Consider the following 18,820-nt stretch of genomic DNA (forward strand, 5'->3'; position numbering starts at 1 on the left):
TGGAAATGCAGAGAGAGTGATAGGAATAAAATCTAAATTATCCTGATTTAATGGAAGTATTTGTAGGCCTCTGTCACAAGTCTCTAAAAGTGTAGGCCTGATGATTGGGTTAGCAGATGGCTGATAGGCTGAGTGAAAATAGAGTCATTTCAACAGGGAAACAGGGCACTGAATTAAGAGGTTAGATGAAAGCTCATTTAATAAATGATAATAAGTTTATTTAATGAATACTTGTTGAGTACCTAGTATGTGTCTAGACATGATCATTACTACTAAATTAAAGCAGCAAAAAATATTTATGTGGTTCCTCACCTCATGGATAAGGTTATCATCTAATAAATAATAAAGAGCAGAGAGGGTTTCAGGTTCAAGACAATGAACTGAGTATACACATATGTTTGGGTCTTCTTGTTTCCAGGACTCTTTGGTAATCGCAATATAGAAGTGTAAGAAGGAATAACAACTATTTCAGTGAGTTTTTCAAGAACAGGAAACAGAAGCAGGAGCTGAACTACCTTTTGGGAACACTTTCCCTCGGAGATTGCAGACGGGGTAGCAGATGAAGGGAAGGTGGGCCTGGAAACGGGTAAATTAAAGACTTGTAATCAGGTCCTCTGTGATAGTTGGGTACCCAGTCCCAGGTGCAGAATGTCAGGAAAGGTAATGTTAACCTTAGGAGAAAAACCTCAAGGCCTTTCTCTAAATAATTTGCCATGAGCTGTTAACATGCCAGGGTAAAGCATATATTCGTTTTTTGTTTTTTAAACACATAACATGAAATCTACCCTCTTAACAAACTTCTGAGTGTTCAGTACAATACTGTTAACTATATGCACATTTCTGTACAACAGATGTCTAGAACTTCTTTACCTTGCATGACTGACACTATACCTTAGAATAGCAGCTCCTCATTTCCCCCTCCTCTCGGCCCCTGGGAACCGCTCTGTTGTCTTTTGGTTTCCAGCATTGCTGTGGAGAGTTGTTCTGGTGGCTAGTATTTTTCCCCTTTCCAGAATCTTGTAGAATCTTCTCTTTGTTTCTGCTGCTGTAATGGCACACAGTGATGTACCTCTGGTCTCTGGTCCTCACTGGGCCCTTTCAGTCTGGAAACATATGTACTTCAGTTGTCTTATTTATTCATAATTTTCTCCCATCTGTTTTCTCTGTTCTTTCTTTCTGGAACTTCTATCATTTAGATGACAGACCATCTGCACTGGTGTCTTAATTTTTAGTTTTTTCCTCTCCTTTTTTTTCTTCCATTTCTGTCTTTTTGCTGTATTTACTATGTTATTTCATCAACTTTAACCCCTTTTTTGAGCATTTTGCTTTTTTCTTTCTTTCTCCCTCCCCCAGCTTGCTCCTCTCTGCCCTCCTCCTTTTCCTCCCTCTTTCCATTTTTTCTTTTAAAATTCGAGTGCCTCTTTGTACCTTTCTATTCCTTTCTTATAGCAACATTGTCACATTTCATAAATGCAGTAGCTTTTCTCTAAGAACAATACTGATAGTTTTTTGGGTTTTTTTTTTAAGTTTTATTTTTCTCCGCAAATTGCTTTTTCTCTGGTTTCTCACTGGCATGGCAGGTTTTCTCAGATGTCTCGTGGTCCTCCGTTGTCTGTTCCTGACTGAAAGGAGGGCAGGTTGGACGTTCTAAGAGCACACATGGGACTTGTCTCTGAGCGTCACATTAAGGTGATGTTGGTGAGCCATTTGCTAAGGAATCTTTGAAGTCAGTATCTATAGATTTTCTCTGTTAAAAGGGATTTGCATAATAGATCTACTGTAGATACATTGGGTTAGTTGGATTCCCCATGTCAGGAACTGGGAAGAATCTGAGATTTTTACCCCATATGTTGTTGAGAATAATCTTCCATGGCTTCTCATGTTTCTGTACATCTTGTGAGCAAAGATACTGAAAGACTTTTGTTCCAGACAGTCCTGTTAAGGCTGTTGCTATAGTGAGGAGCTCTGGAAGATACAAATAGTGTCTCCATGTGGAGCAGAGGGCAGATTTGTTAACTGTCCAGTCTAGCAAAGAGACTGTCTCCCTCCAGTTCAAAATTTAGACAGTTTTCTTGTAGCTCCTGAAAAAAGACTGAGGTTTCCTAAGCCTTGAGTTCTTCCACTGTGACGAAACCCCTACTGTGTGCATAATGTCCACTTGGACCAGCCTCCACGTCTCCGCCGAGCAACTTGGGGAGCAGGAGCAAGGGGAACGGAGAGAGACCGGAAGCTCAGGCTGCTGGTTGTGTGTCTCTGATGCAGAGGCCCATGTCTCCTGCCCGCATCTATGAGACCAGGGCAAGCCAGCTTGTTAGCTTGCAAGTAGGGTTAGATCTTAGACGCTTTACAATTCTTGAGATGCTAGAGAAGATCCTAGCCTGTGTCCTTCCTGGAGAGTAAAAGTCTAACTGCCAGCCTTCCGGGCGCCCAGCCATGGAAGCATCCTGCAAGTCTCTGATTGTACCTTTGTGTTCTCAGTTTTGCCTGGTGGCGTCCAATTCAGAACACCTCTGTTTCATCCTCTTTGGGGACAAACCTACAGATTTCTAAGGTGAGGAGGGGCAGCACCCTAGTGGCAGGGGAGAGGGTGTAGGAGTCTGTCCTGGTCTTATCTGAGAGTCACCTTCTCAGCTAAACATTGCCTGACCTTTCTGTTTAAAACTGCTCCCTCCTCACCCCCTGTCCCCTCTTTATTCTTCTCTGTAGCACTTACCACTTTCAAACATACTCTATCCTTTATCTTATTTACTATTTTTATTCTCTGTCACCATGTTTACATTAGGAGGTAAGCTCCAAAAGTTCAGAGATTTTTATCTCTGTAATTTTACTGTTTATTTATTCATAATATCTAGAAAGTGCCTACTGTGTGCCTGTGTATGGACTGTCTATTCTAATAGTAGCTGTTAGAGTAGATATTTATTAAATGTTTGTAGATTGGATGAGGGAAGGAGTGATGAGGAGGAACTTGTACACCTTCTGTCCTTTGCTTCTGCTTTGGGAATAAAATTTAAGAGACATTATCTGTAAGTCTTTGGCAAATCCTTTTAAAAGCTTTCAATGTTGATGTCAATTGAGGATATCGGTGACTCGCACTGAAGGTTAATTTTTGTCATTTCAAAGCAATTTAGAATAATTTGTATACAGTTTCTTAATAGCAATGATCTGAGTATTTCTAGCTCTCACTCAGTAAATCCTGCATATACACAGCTTATAGGTAGAACTAATGGGATTTGCTAAAGAGTTGGGTGTGGGGCATAGAAAATAGAAAAAAATAATAAAGATTGAATTTGGGCTAATCAGTGGCAGAGCCTGAATTTCAGCCCAGCCACTCTGGCTCCAGAATGTGTTCTTGACCACTCTGCTCTGCTGCTTCTTGGATCAGAAAAATCCACCAAAAATATGACTAACAGGGGTGTTGTGTGACAGTGGGACGGCCAGTCGGTGGCATGGTGACATACATGGGTTTGGTAGAAGAATTTACAGAGATATAAAGTATAAGCATAGAAACTAGTTTATTCAGGTCCTCTGTCATAGACAACAGTGGGTCACACGGGCGAGGCATGCCCGCATGAGCGCTGGGGCCAGGTGGTGGGTCTTTTACAAGGTCACAAGGTGCCTGATCAGTTTGTGCACAGGTCTCTGATTGGTTGCAGGTGAGGTACGAGGTTTAGGGTCTGTGGAGGGCGGTGGGGCTTGACTCTGACAAGCTGAGCATTACCTCGGGCTGTTAGTCCATTAGGGGAAGCACACCCAGGAAAGAATGCACTTTTCCTGCTGAAGGATCGCAGGCAGGCATCTGAGAGCCCGCAAACGGAGGTGGTTGGGCTTTGAAGGGCGTCAGTGGGCCCAACATTCCCCCCGACAGACTGGCAGTGACAAATCTGTGGAACTGGGCGAAGGTCTCTTCTTCTGTATCTACTTCCTGCTGAACTGTGGCCGTCGCACTGTCCCTGCCTATAGCGACAGTCTGTCCGGGGTTGTGGGGCCCCGCAGGGGGTGACCTGTGGGGTAGAACCAAAACTAGGACAGTGGGATGTCCAGGAAGCCAAGCTAAAGAAGAGGTTCCAGAAGGAGAGTATGTGTAACCGTACCAGATGCTGATTCCAAATGAAGTAAGACCAGGTCTGCGGAGCGACCGTTGCATTCAGCGAAGCAGAGATCATTCATGGTCGTTTTATTTATTTATTTTAAACATTTTTTTTTATTGAGTTATCGTCATTTTACAATGTTGTGTCAAATTCCAGTGTAGAGCACAACTTTTCAGTTATACATGAACATTCATACATTCATTGCCACATTCTCTTTCACTGTGAGACACCACAAGATCCTTGATAAGAACAGTTAACATGGGCCAAAGTCTAGTTAAAGTGTGGATTACTATTTGTTGTGTAAGAATTTACCCTCAGTCTTAGTTTAAAACAGTAAACACGATCTCACAATTTCTTTGGGTCTGGAATCCAGAAATTGTTGAGCTGCTTACCTCTGGCCCGAGGCCACTCAGGAGGCTGCGGTCTGTCACTTCTGCTTGTTCACACAGATGAACCCTAGGACTCTGTGGGAGGAATTTTACATGGATATGAAGCCCAGGAGGTGAGAATCATGGGGCCAGGGCATCTTGAAGACCAGCTGGTCACCAAGTGCGCTAAGAGAGTGGGGGAGGTGAATTAGAGGCACTAAATGCCCGAGAATCGTTTGGGGCCTTTTGCCAGAAGGGGGAGCAGAGGAATCGGGAGTTTGTCCTGATGTATCTGCAGGTGGGTAGGACAGTGGAGCTTACAGAACTTCTCTGATTAGTGTTACTTACAAAATAGAACCGAACTTCTTAGTTGAGCCTGAAGACTAGGTTTGAGGGGAGAACATACTTGATGAGATAGTCATCTAGGAATGTGGAGAGGGGGTGGATTCAGAAAACGTAGTGTGGCTGCTGGGCAGCACGGAGGGTCTGTTTAAGATTGGTGATCATGAATTTAAAGTATGGTCAGTCAGTGGGCTGTGTGTTTTTCCCAGCTGCATCCAATTTATGGGCACAAGTATGGATTAGGCAGAAAGATTTAGAAAGATTGAGATTTGTCCAGGCAAATATGACAAAGAAGGGCAGTATGTATCTTTAATAGGCTATGTGCAAGGGCGAGTGATTAATGATTGAACCTAGAATTTAAGAGGGGTAAGGAGGTAAGTGGGGGATAATGAAAAGGAGTAGGATTCATGGACTCCCGTCCTAAGGCGGGGTCACAGGATTGTCGAATTTGTGGGTTAGAGAGGGTGAACTGGAGAGAAAGGTGGAGCTGTGAGGGAGGATGCTGGCTGAAATTTAAATTGGAGGCATTGCAGCCCTTGGTCAGGTAAAAGGCTAGGGAAGAAGGCAGGAGTGAGGAGCGGAGGAGGGTCTGAGTGGGGGAGGATCGGAATCTAGGAGGTCAGGGAGTGGAGGTTTATCACCAGCAGTGATGGCTGGAGTCGTGTGCAGACAGTAATCTTGAATTGGGAAATAAGGGCTTCCGGGGTTTGCAGTGACTGCAAACGCGCGGAGGACAGTGAGAGGTGTGTCTGGTGGCACAATGTCAGAGGTGGTGGTGGAGGTGGTTTCAGAGGAAAGACAGAGAAGGTCTGAGAGCACCAGGAGGCAGCCCAGAAGCCCCAGGCCCAGTGGGAGGCGGGGATAGAGGAGGAACCAGCCCCTACCCCAGCCGGTGGAGCCGCATTCTCAGGGCGGAGCAGCGGCCAAATGCTCTTTTTGAGGCAGCAGACTCTAATTTTGCGTTATCTCGATGCTTTAAAATTTTACTTTTTGTTGGGGAAAATTTCTTCTTCTTCTCAGTTCTTCCCTGAAATATACAGAATCTGAGTTTCTGATCAACTTGATTTCCCTTTTTAAGTGTGTAAAGGGAAAACGTGCAAGGATGACGTAAAGAACTTTTTTCCTGAACTATATATGAGCAAGTTGCCAACGAGATGCTCCATCATCCCAAATACTTCAATGTGTATTTCCTCCAGGCAAGAGTATTGTCTTCCATAAGCCAATAAAACCATCAGATTACAAAATTAACGTTGATACATTACCGCCATCTTGTCCTCAGACCCATTCAGGTTTTGTTAGTTTCCCCCATAAAGTCCTTCACAGCAAATGATCATGCCTTGTATTAGGGGCTGTGTCTCCTTGGTCTCCTTCATTCTGGAGTAGTTCCTTGGCCTGTCCTTGACTCTCCTTGGTCTGTGATGTCCTTGTGATCAGATCCAGGTTATGCACCTTTGACAAGGAGATCTCAGAAGTGATGCTGCCTCCGTCTCATTATATACCCTGTTAGGTGGCACCTGATTTCTGTGTGTCCCATTTATAATGATGTTAACTTGGATCATTCGACTAAGTTTCTGTCAGACTTCTCCACTGTAAAGTTACCCTTTCCCTCTTTAAACTTCTGATTTTTTTCATTCATTAATTCATTGTTTATATCAGTATGGATTTTTGGATTTCTGTATTTTTCAATGGATGTCAATCCATTACTATCATAATTTATTTTGATGCTCACTTTACCTGAGATGTGACCAGAGACAGCATCTTCAAGCTAGCTTCTATGTCCTTTTGATGTGTCCCCTCGTTCTTTTGGCACTTACTTTCTGGTGTGAAAAGGATGGTCCAGACTTATCTCTTTCTATCTGTGGCCCAGCCCTGGAGTCAACCATTTCTCCAAAAGCCCTGGTTCCTTTTAGTGGAGAATAGTGTTAAGAACCAATACTGGGGCTGTGTCCTTCAGGCCCTTTGAGTGGACAGAGCTAGTGAGTCCATGTTTGCCCACACATATATTTACACATACATGTATGAATTTACACCTGTCTTTCTTTATCGAAACATTTAGTGAGAAACGTAAGTTCATATCAGTATTTCTAATTTTAGTCCAGTGCTGCAGGATTCATTTTATATCTGTATCTCCTTTCCATCTGTGGACGTCCTTCTCTGAAAGGTTTCTGTAAGAACCTAGTTCTCTTTACTCTTAGGATGTTTTCTATCTGACCAGCTCTTATACAACCAGACTCTGTCCCTGCTCCCTCTCCCCTGCATGGGTGCACTCCGTACGCGTCTGGGGCTCTACCACATGCCAGGTCACTTCCCGCTGTGGACATCCTGCTCCTCCCACTTGGACTTGCTAAGTTCTCCTGCCAGGAATTCCATCTGCAGGGACATTCTCCTCTCCTTACTCGGGCTCTGTTAGGGTATCGTGCTGCCACTGCCCACACCCTCCTTCATCCCCAGGTAGAAGCATTTCTCATCTTGCTTGGGCTCCCAATACCTTGCTCTAAGTCATCCTTCCACCTAGATTGCCCTCCTTACTCCAGTCGGACTCTGGGATCACACTCTGAGCCTTGCCTACAGAGATGCCCACCTTGCATTGTCTCTGGCCTAAACATCTGAAGTTTCTTCAACTGTTTTTCACGTCATATCATTTCTGGAGGATAGAGTAATAAAACAGCAAGTGGGCCATTGCAATGACCTGACACCAACAACCCAGAGATAGACCACACTTTACAAGTAAAGGCCACAGTCTTCTGGAGGCTGCTTTCACTTTGGACCAGCTACAACTTGAGGGTCTGTGGGCTATCCTCACTTCTGATCTGATGGCTACAAATTTGGAGTTCCTGTTACCACCTCAGGCTCAGTGATTCACTAGAGCAACTCACAGAACTCAGGAAAGCACTCTAGTTATTGTTAAAGTTTTATTATAGTGAAGGGATACAAATCATCCAAAAGAATGGATGCATAGGGCAAGGACTGGAAGAGTCCCAGATTTTGAAGCTTCCGTTGTTCTTTCCCCAATGACTCAGGATGCTTTACCCTCCCGGAAAATCTGTATGTGACAACATATAGAGTATTGCCAACCAGAGAAGCTGACTCAGGCCTCTGTGTCCAGAGTTGTTACTGGTGTTTGATTACATAGGCATGCTTGAGTCATTGCCCACATGGCTCAGTCTCCAGCACCCTTACCCTCCCCAGAGGTTGGGCTCACAACATGCGGCTCAAAACTTCAACTTCCCAGTCACATGGTTGGTCTTACTGGTGTGGCCAGCTGCCATCCTGAGTTTCCTCCTCACCATAAATTACCTAGGCCCACCATGAATAGCAGAGAAACTCCTGACACTGGGAAGTTCTAGGGAGTTAGAGGCTACCTCTCAGGAACTGGGAACAAAAGCCAACCAAATTCTTTGCTCCCAGGGATCAGAGGTTACTTCCCAGCAACCAGGACAGAAACTAACCAGATTCTTTACTACGCAGCTCTGGAAAGCTAACTTGCTTTCTTCTGTAGTGTACAGGTCAATTGTTCACTCTTAAAATACCTACCTTGAGATTTTCTCATTTGTTTTTGCAAATTAGGATAAGTTGTATAAGAGTTCTATAATGGTTATGATGTACTTACTCATTTTTAATCATAGAAATTAATAAACTTTAAGAAATATTCTAATACAAAATAATGACATTGGAGTAATGTAATTAAACATATGATATTTTAGAGTAAAAGTATTAATTTACTTGTATTTTGCCTTTTACCTGTCAATTATGTATCTTATCTGTTTTAGGTATGACTTTAGCCTTTCCAGCCTCAGTACATGATTCTCTGATTTGCAGTAAGACATTTCAAATTCTATATAAAAATGAGGAAGTTGTTTTAAATGATGTCATGATCTTCAAAGTTAAAATGTTGTTGGATGAAAAAAAGGTAAAACATTTCTTCATATATATTTGGATAAATATTTCTGTAAAGCCTCAAAGCATATTTCTAACTTTCTATAAAATAATCAAGAAGCATCTCATATTGTGATTTCTCTTCAGATTGAAGAAACCCTTGAGGAAATTAATTTTCTGTTATCCTTGGATCTGCACTTCACAGATGGAGATTATTCGTAAGTAGGCTAATCAAACAGTGAGAAATCTTTAGTTACTCATGAGTGTTATTTATCTACTAGTATTAGATTCTGCATTTTCCTTTTAGAACCCAGCCTGTCTCCTTTTTGTCTGTTTTGAACTACTTCTACCTTCTGGGAGAGTCTCATGGGAATGGTCGGGCCTAGTCTTGTGCCCGTGCTGATCCCATGAGCTCCAGGTAGCAAAATCAGACAAGGTGAGGAAATAGGAAACAATTTCCTAGACTCTAGAAATTGCACTGTGGATGTAATACCACTGCCTTGAGGCACTTAGATATAACTGTCCCACTCTTTCACCGGCTAGTCTGTCTTAGTGGCCTGAGTGATGCCATCTGTAGGCGGGTTCTCTTCATAGTCATAGTTATTGAGACCCACCACCCTTAGACTTGGCAGTTGTTTCTGGTTCATTGACTTCTCCAGTCCACGAAGAAGACGTGCAGGCATACATTGTAGGGACAAATTGTGCTTTTATTTATTTATTTTTCTCTGAAGGATAACAAGGTATTTTTTATTGTGGTAAAATACCCAACATAAAATGTACCATTTTAACTATTTTTAAGCATAAATCTCAGTACCTTCACAATTTTGTGCAGCCATCACCACCATCCATCTCTGGAACTTTTTCAGCACCTCAAACTGAAACACTGTACTCATTAAATAACACCTCTTTGTCCCCACTCCCCATCTCCTGATAACCCCTGTTCTACTTTCTGTGAATTTGACTATTCTAGGTGCCACAGATAAGTGAAATCATACAGTATTTGTCCTTTTGTGTTTGACTTACTTCACTTAAACAGTGTCTTTAAGGTTCCTCCCTGTTGTAGTATGTATGAGAATTACATTTCTTTTAAGACTGAATAATATTCTTTGGAATGGATGGATAATACCACATTTTGTTTATCCATTGACTTATCAGTAAACACTTGGGTTGTTTCTACCCTTTTTGGTTATTGTGAATAATGTTGTTAATGAACACAGGTACACAAATACCTGTTTGAGTCCCTGCTTTCCGTTCTCTCGGTCACGTGCCTACAAGTGGAATCACTGGATCGTGTGGCAATTCTGTGTTTTAAGTTTTTGAAGAACCACCGTACTGTTTCCACAGCAGCTGTGCCATTTTGCATTCCCACCAGATATGCTCAAGGATTCCAATTTATCACATTCTGGTCAACACTTGTTTTTCTTTTTTTAAATAATAGCCATCCTAATGGGTGTTAAGTGAACAGTGAGATTTTGGAAAATACGATCAGTACCAACCTAAACCAACATAAAAATAAACATGTAGTCAGAGACCAAGGGACAGGCCTAAAATATATTCACATGCAATATAGCACATGTGAGTTAAAGTACAGAGGATTTGGAATCAAAGGACCTGCATCTGAGTGTCAGCTGTCCCACAGTCTGAATGATCTTAGAATATTTTCATAACTTCTTTGAATTTCAGCTACCTTATCTGTAAAAGCTTTTATTCATTTAAACAATCAGAGATCCATTTTACTGTTTTACTTTTGTAGGGTTTTTTTTTTTCATTTCAAGCATACTTATAGAAATACTTCTTGAAAATTATATATGAGTTCAGACTGCCTGTAAGATAAATGTCTAAGCCGTCACATTACTCACAGGTCTCCTTGTGACAGGTCCTCTTTACTGTCATGGAGGAGTAAGAAGTTTTACGTGGTAGCTACTGCTCCTCTGTAATACTTGTTTATTACAAACAATTCCTTAAGATGTAAGGTGTTCTTTTTTGAACCAAGTCAATTTTATAAGTGGAGTAATCGGAAATGAATAAATAGTTCATTAGCTGTAGGTAGCCATAATGTATGTATCAGTTAAAATATATATATATATTTGGACATCATTTCCATGGCATTGTTTCAATTTTTGTATGTGTAAATCTAATGACAGGCTAAAATATCTATAATAAAGCATCTACCAATTACTTATTTTTCAGCAGCATTTAATAACCAAATTTTATTCAATAAAAATAATTTTAAACACCTTTTGGGATTTATTATAATAGGATTTGACCTACATTGTATTGCAACTTTATAATAAATAGCATTCCTTATGGAGTAAAATTTTTAGATGGGAGCTTTTCCTAAAGTATCAAAAAGGACTTGTTTTAGAGGAACAGTAATGAAAACAGTATGGACTTAGAAAACTGTAAGAAAGATCTGGTTATTTTCTTATTGTTGGATTTCATATTACTATCTAATGCAAATGTGATGCTTTACAAATTATTCTCATTCTGTTTTTAAAAAGTAATTAAGTACCTAAATGATTTTGTAGTTTAAAATACTCTACAAAAGTTTGGCCTTTACCGAATTTCCATACATATGTGGCTGTGTTGCTTTTTATAGAGCAGACGGTCTGAACACCTTGCAGCTAATAAGCAGCCGGACTTTGAAGCTGCACTTTAGCCTCCACAGAGGCCTTCATCACCACGTCAATGTCATGTTTGATTACTTCCACCTTTCTGTCGTGTCTGTTACTATCCACGCGTCACTGGTTGCACTGCACCAGCCACTGATAAGGTAAGTTTAACCAGCACTCGGATCCTTATTAATATTATGCCTTTTATTTTTATGGTGAAAACATACTTTGATAAAGATAACTGAAATAGTAAGGAATTTCTAAATTCAAACTTACTTAATAAGTACTTTCATTTTTTATACTTAAGTGTTAATAAAATTTAAGAGCATGGGAACATTAGATTGATAATTTTTTTATTACAAAAATGTGGAGGAATCTTTGTGAAATAAACTACAAAAAAGAATGCAATCTGGAAACAGCCACCCAGCATTGTTTAGTCTTCACTTGTGTTTTAATGCAATGCTGTACTGTAATTATTCATTCTCTAGAAAAGTATATTCATTTTTTCATAGTTTTTTGGTCTCTTCCCAAGATAGACTAATTTTATCTCCTTAAATCTATGCTATACAGTAATTCTTATTTTCTAAGTTATTAACCAATTTTATGGATCTTTACTAAATAAGCCTTTTTAAACTATATCATTTTAGCCTAAAGGTGCATGATATTCTGGATCATAATAAATGCATTGGGATAATTGTTTTTTTCTGCCCACTTCCATGGGAAGACAGATTGTCTTCCATTGATGTGAGAATACAATACAAGTTCTTTAGTTTTTGCAGTAAAACATCATCCTTGTGGCATGAGCAACAGATAGACACTTGTAAAATCAGCAACTTATATGAAAATACTCCAAACTGACTTGATTTCTGAACTGTCCACCTTACAATTTCTGACACAAACCTTATTCCAACTACTGATACTAGGGATGATGCTTAAGGGTTATGATGTTAAACTGATTTATCTATCAGTGGGTAATTTTGTACAGTTACCCTCAGAATTTATAGAAAACCAACACAATTTAACTTACTTCCCACAGGTAACAGCCTTCTGTTGCGTATCTTTACCTTGTTGCAAAAATGGTGGGAACCTCTTCCCCTGTGTTGCCCCATGATTTCTTTTGGAGCAGGGGGCCAGGGAGAAGGCTGTTTCTCCTGACAACTGCCTGGCCTTCCTTATTCTGTAGTAAGATATGTAACTAGTTGTTTTGCCATTTTTGTCTCACCTCTTAGACCTTTGAGAGTTTGTTCTCAGTTGCTATAACTTCTGTAAACAGGAGAGTGTTCCTATACATAATTTTATTATAAACTTCTCCAAAATAATTTAGATGTTGATTTAAAAAATTAACATTTAATAACATGCTAACTCAATAAAACTCCTTTGACAAGACAGTAGGTTTCGAATAAGTAGTATATAATATTACTTTTATGTGAGTTGTGTTAGGTTTATTTTATTTTATTTTTTTAATGAGATACAGTCAGTTACAATGTGTCAATTTCTGGTGTACAGCACAATGTCCCAGTCATGTATATACATACATATATTCATTTTCATATTCTTTTTCATTAAATGTTGTTACAAGATACTGAATATAGTTCCCTGTGCTATACAGAAGAAACTTTTTTTAAATCTATGTATGTTTGGTTTTAATACTAAAAGTTTTTATCTGTTTATAAAATACATTCCTATAATTTTCTGAATTTCTTATTTTTGTAATTTCAAAAATAAGCTATTTCAACTGTTCCTTTTTCTTTATAACAGTTGCTTAGTTTCTTTTCTGAAAAATGCACCAACTATTTATGGAAGTTGGCTCAGCTTATTAATGTAGCTTCCTAACACCCTGATGGAGTAGAAGTGATGTTTGTATCCCTAATACTAGCCAGTTAAACGTGTGCTTCCTCTTGCAATGCAGCAGTTTTTGCCACAGACTAGTAGGTGAAAGAGGCAGCTCATCTCCTAAAGACCATTTACTGGAAGGAGAAGACATTTTTGGCTCAGAATCAGAAGCCCAGAGGATTAACTGTTGGCTCTGGTTAGTGACAAAAAGTAAATGAGGTGCCTGCGACAGCTGAGCTGGCTATTCTTTGCCTCGTGGCCACAGGCTCTAATATCCCCTCTTTGCTGTTGGAACTTTGCCCGGGAAGAAGCAGCACCTTTCCCTGCCTTTCTCTGCCTGTTGACGAGAGGCTGGGGAAGGAAAGCAGGGACAGGAGAAGGAAGGCTTTTTTTGCTGGTGGCGTGCTGGTGGAGGGGTCCTGTTAAGGGTAACATTCCTCACTATTTACGCTTCTACAGGTTCTTCCTGAAGTTTTGTTATAGGTGGATTTTTTTATCCTCCAAATCAAACGAAAATTTTTTAAGTTTTCAGTATTATCTTTTTAAATGTTATTCTTATATGAAACAATTTCTATGATCAACCCAACTATAGATGTTACATCAACTTTTTAAAGTAACTGGGGTTAGGATTTCTTTCTTTGCTTGTTTTTTATATAACCTGATTTTTTTAAGTACAGCTTCTATGACTCCATTCTGAGAAGCACTTCCTAGGGAGTGGAATTTACCGTTGACCTGTGACACCCTTCTTTGCTAGGATATAGATATTTCATTTTTGCAAAGCAAATTGCTTTTGCAAAGGAAGGCTACTCTCTGCTTATGACAAGTTTGATTTACTTTCCTGTCGTTTCCCTTTTGCCAAACAGCCAAATAGTCAAATACATTGGCTTTCTCACAATTAGCCAGTACTTTATCTCGGAAAAAAATTGTATATGATTTTTAAACATTCAAACAGAATATGCTTCTTATTCTATAGAATTTGTGGTATATTGAATGTAATGTTAACACTAATAGCAGTAGCTCATTTAATGTATGATTGAGACGGTGCTTTAAAGTACTTACTAAGGTTACCTTAATAGAGTGTACAGACTTTAGGTGAAGAGGAAGAAAATACCTTGTTTTTGAGAAATGGAGGCAACAGGTGGACTCAGTAATTCTTTTTTTACATTTAAGTGGGAGCTCTTTATTTCTATAAGTAGCATCTGTATTTGATTAAGTGTTAACGTTATGAACTTGGTAACCAGTCCTGACAGATCAATTATTTCCAAGTCAAAGTTTGACCCTTACTTGTTACTTAGCTACTCTGGATCCCACCCTGTTTTGTCTTTAGAATCCTTTGAGACTCCCTGAACCCAGTCATACAGAAGTAATCTCAAGCATCCAGTCTTAGTTGTTTAATATTCATTGTATCTTTTCATAATAATTCAAATTCTTAGAGGAAAAGTTATAAAAATTACTCTGAGAATACTTTAGAAATCATAACCTTGCAAAACCCTTGCTTTTTATTCTGTTCCTATAAGATTTTCTTTCGTAGATGTTTACCTTAACATTCAAATAGACAATTAAGACAGTAATGATGTGACGCTTATTTCTCCAGCTTTCCTCGCCCGGTGAAGACTACTTGGTTAAACAGAAATGCACCAGCACAAAACAAAGATTCTGCGATTCCTACTCTTGAAAGCGTGGTCTTTGGTATTAACTACACAAAACAGCTATCGCCAGACGTAAGACTTGATCTGTCTATGACTCCACTTTCTTCTCTTATTTCAAATGAAATGGTTTTTAACTGTTACATCTGTGAATGTGATTGTTCTTTTATTAATTGAGCTCAACAACTTACAGATCTAATTAAATACGATCTTAACAAATTGGTTGGTTCCAGTTGTTTATTACAAAAACCAACCTGATACTTCATGATTTTATAAGATTGAGTGAATGGAGATCTTTGACAGCCAGGGCCTTTTTCAGCTGGTCACTGTCATCGCTTGCTCCCTTAACGGAACCGGTAGTGTCATTCCGAAGGAGCCTGTAGAGAACCGTTGCCAGAGCGGAGAGCTGACTTGCAGTAGTGCAGGACAGCCATTACTCCCCTGAAAGAAGAGGGCGTTCATACTGTAAAAGCAGACTGACGCTCAGTCAGAATGCCATCTGAATCCCAAATTTTCAAAAATCATAACTTAATCTGCTTGTTTTGAAAGTCCGATATAACGGAAATTGCTAGTCGCATTTCCTGTGTTTGAATTACTTGTATGAACAGCTCCCTGACATACTGCTAAATTTCTTATATATATGTTTTAAAATCCCTGTAATGAGGGTTTTTCTAAGTCTCAAGTGTCAGATTAGCAGATTTTTGGTGACTAACACTGTGTCCCAAATCTGTCCCCTGTGTAGGGCTGCAGCTTCGTGGTCGCAGACTCCTTCCTGCACCACGCCTACCATTTCCATCACACGCTCTGCGCCGCGTTGCTGCTGGCCTTCAAGGGGCTGCACAGCTACTTCGTCACAGTCACGGAAGAGGTCCCCTCCTGCCAGAAACTAGAGCTGGGTATGTCGAGAGCCGCCAGCCTCTGCACGGGGTCAGGGCACGCTCCTCATCCTCACACTGCTGGTCACCAGCTCTGCTGGGGTTCTACACTAAAACCGGTCTCTGTGCTTCACGTTTACTTCTCTCTCAATGCCATCTTTCTCAATCTTTGATCATTACTTTCTGCAATTAAAAAACATTTTATGATACTGAGAAGTCATTCCTTGGCGCCAAGCCTGAAATGAGTCTTTTGATCAATTTTTTTAACATTATGTCATTATACTACTTCTCAGAATATAATCAGAAAGTGTATGAGAACAGAATGGCATTATTTACAGAATTATTTGATAGGGAAGGTAAGATTAGATAGGTTAGGTAAGATAAATTCTTACTTCCAAATATTTAACAGTCTAAGCAGGTTGTAGGTACTTGGGATTTTTTTTTTTTTTAATGTTTGATTTTAAGTGATCTTAGATCTTATTTCTTTCATTTTGCTTCAGAAAATAATAACATTACTCAGTTTCAACATTTTGAAAATTATTTAAAAACTTAAAAAAAAAATCAGTCCTCAGTTTTAGTCCAGCAGTAATATCTGCATGTATGTTGCAGCACATGGTAAAAATCATATTGCCTTAATTTTGTATACCATTTGCAGTTTGCAAAATGCATATACATGTATCATTTTATAAAAGATAAATCACTGGGATTTCCAAAAATGTTTTTATTCAGATATTTTATGATACTTTTGTAAGCTTTTACTTTGAAATATCAGCTAATAGCTTATAAAAAGTATGTTTTAGTTACCTCTTTGGAATAAATTATTTTCATCATTACATACTTGAATAAGTCAGAAAATACTTTTAAAATTTAAATTATTATTCTTGTTTCTTCACTCCTCAGGAATCTCAGCCTCTTAAAAATATTGATGCACTATCAAAAATAGTCACTTACTGAAAATAATTCTTGGATTTGATACTACTTAGGCTGTTTTTATAATAGCCTATTTTGGGATACAAAAGAATTATGAGAAAGTGAAATGATTTATCCGTCAGTTAAATTCAGCTATGAGAAAATGCTAGGCACACACCTGCCTATCAGCAGGTACTCCAGTGGATTTGAGTAATTTCGTTACTCAGTCAGTTCAGCGCACACTTTCTTAACTAGAAACAGGTATCACTCAACTGACTATTTAGAATACTTAATTCAAGAATCCCAATGAATCCATAGTATATAAGCAATAAGAAAATGTGTGCTCTTTTTTGCTCATATATTCTTTCTCAAGACAAGAATGTTAGTGTAGAAACACTTTTTAATTACTATTCTCTGAGGTATTCTTTTTCCTTGTTAGTTCGTACACTCAGAATCCTTCTATTTCCCTTAGGAAATCCTTTAGGAAACTGCTGCCTTAGATGTAAACTTTTTTAAATGTTCTTTTTTGAAAATGAAGGAATTATTTGTAGAATAGAACTAATTTAGGCTATCACTTATCCTCACCTAGTGGAAAAATTATGCTCCATATATTTTTAAATTTGGTTCTTTGGAATTCAAACACATTTTCTTAGGAGACATACAAGTTTTGGTTAATTTAGATTCAATGACCAGAACACAAAACTATTAAACCATAATATTAATGAAGGACAATACCATGTTCCAGAGAAGCAGTGTTATAAAAAGTGTGGTGTGAAACTTAGAAGCCATGTGTAACGGGATTTCTAGAAGACAGTTTGTTGATCGTTTCAGGCTGAATGCTGAAGTAGAATCCAGGGAGGCATTATCTCGTAGTGCTTAAGAGCGCACGTTTGGAGCCATTTCTGTCACTTACTATCGATAAGGAACTTATGTTTGAGTCACTGGGACTGTATATACAGGATAGTTTCCATTCTAAGGGTAGGAAAGTTGAAGGGATCCAGCTGTGGTGAGTGAGTCGGGAAGGAAAGATAAGAATATCCCAAAACCAGAGGGTGTAAGGAAGCCCTCCCAGTAAGACTGCACAGTGGGATTCCTTTGGGCTTTTTATGAGCACCTCCTGTGTCAGGTCCTGAGCAAGGTGCTGAGCAAAGACAAGGATGTCTGTCTTTAAATAGTTTGACCTGTCCTGTTCCCTGAATAAGTGATCAGTGCAGCACGAGACAGGCAGGAGAAATACCCAGCAAGATGGGATTCCTGTGGCTTGAAAATAGAGAGCCATGTGTGAGATGGGCAGTATAAATGCCTGCATAAGGAAGGTGTCCATCTGCATATAATTTTCAGGTTGCTTTAACGTGTAACATTCCCAAATGAAAAAATACTCGAACCACATTTCAATGTAGAAAAAAATATTTCTCTACAAAGGAAAGTAATGTTTAAAGAAAACAAGCACCTCTTTCAAAAGCAAAGATTTATTTCAAATAGCTTAGACAGTATTGGCATTTTATTGCTAATTTATCTAAATTCACTATGATAATTCATTTATTCATAAGGTTTTTAACTTGCAGGTAAAGATGGTTTTTATGGCATTTTTATTGCTTTGGATATACATATATATATGAAATGTAGAAAATCTAATGATTAAAAGAGCCCTTATATTTAACTTCAGGAGTTTGTTACTAAATGAATGTCAACTTTATTCCAGATTATTTGCTTAAAATGTTTTATCACAAAATAAAATTCTAAAGCAAACCCAGACTTCAGTTTTAAATAAGTCAATAATAGTGACAAAATAAAATTATTATACCTTACACATGGTATTTACTCAGAATATATTTATTGAATGGGTGAATGAATGAAATAGCACAATACAGTTTTTGTTGTTACTTGAAAAGTGTACAGGCATCAACACATACTTTATAGCAGGAATATAGGGATTTTTAAAATTGATTCCTCTTCAGTAAATATTTATCAGTAATACTTTGTAATTACTTTGTAAGAATTACAGTAATTCTTAAACTTTTCATTACTATTTATACTTTCTTTTCTATTTATTGGGAATTGTAGTTTATCCTTGAATGCATCTTCTAGAACAACATCTAAAAATATTTACTATTCAAAATAAAACTATTGCATATTCTGAACTATTTACATTTTTTTTTTATCCTAGCAAAATTTAATTGTAGGCACTAGATAATGTCTCTGTAAAACATTGTTGACTAAACATCATTATATTCACCAGTTTTAGTAAGTTTATATGAAATATTTATTGAT

At 38.7% G+C, this 18,820-nt stretch overlaps 1 protein-coding gene across 7 annotated transcripts in view; it reads left to right on the forward strand.

Annotated features, from left to right (window-relative positions):
• The window catches only part of FAM135A (family with sequence similarity 135 member A), a 119,304-nt gene that overhangs the window by 43,433 nt on the left and 57,051 nt on the right, over nucleotides 1–18,820 (forward strand). For all 7 annotated transcript variants that reach the window (XM_064486953.1, XM_031455915.2, XM_031455917.2 and 4 more), the window contains 5 exons: nucleotides 8,569–8,708; nucleotides 8,822–8,892; nucleotides 11,274–11,447; nucleotides 14,714–14,840; nucleotides 15,508–15,661. In XM_064486953.1, coding sequence (XP_064343023.1) covers nucleotides 8,569–8,708; nucleotides 8,822–8,892; nucleotides 11,274–11,447; nucleotides 14,714–14,840; nucleotides 15,508–15,661 — 666 coding nt within the window. The remainder of the gene's footprint in view (nucleotides 1–8,568; nucleotides 8,709–8,821; nucleotides 8,893–11,273; nucleotides 11,448–14,713; nucleotides 14,841–15,507; nucleotides 15,662–18,820) is intronic.

This window comes from Camelus dromedarius, chromosome 6 (genome assembly GCF_036321535.1).
Source record: "Camelus dromedarius isolate mCamDro1 chromosome 6, mCamDro1.pat, whole genome shotgun sequence".
NCBI lineage: Eukaryota > Metazoa > Chordata > Mammalia > Artiodactyla > Camelidae > Camelus > Camelus dromedarius.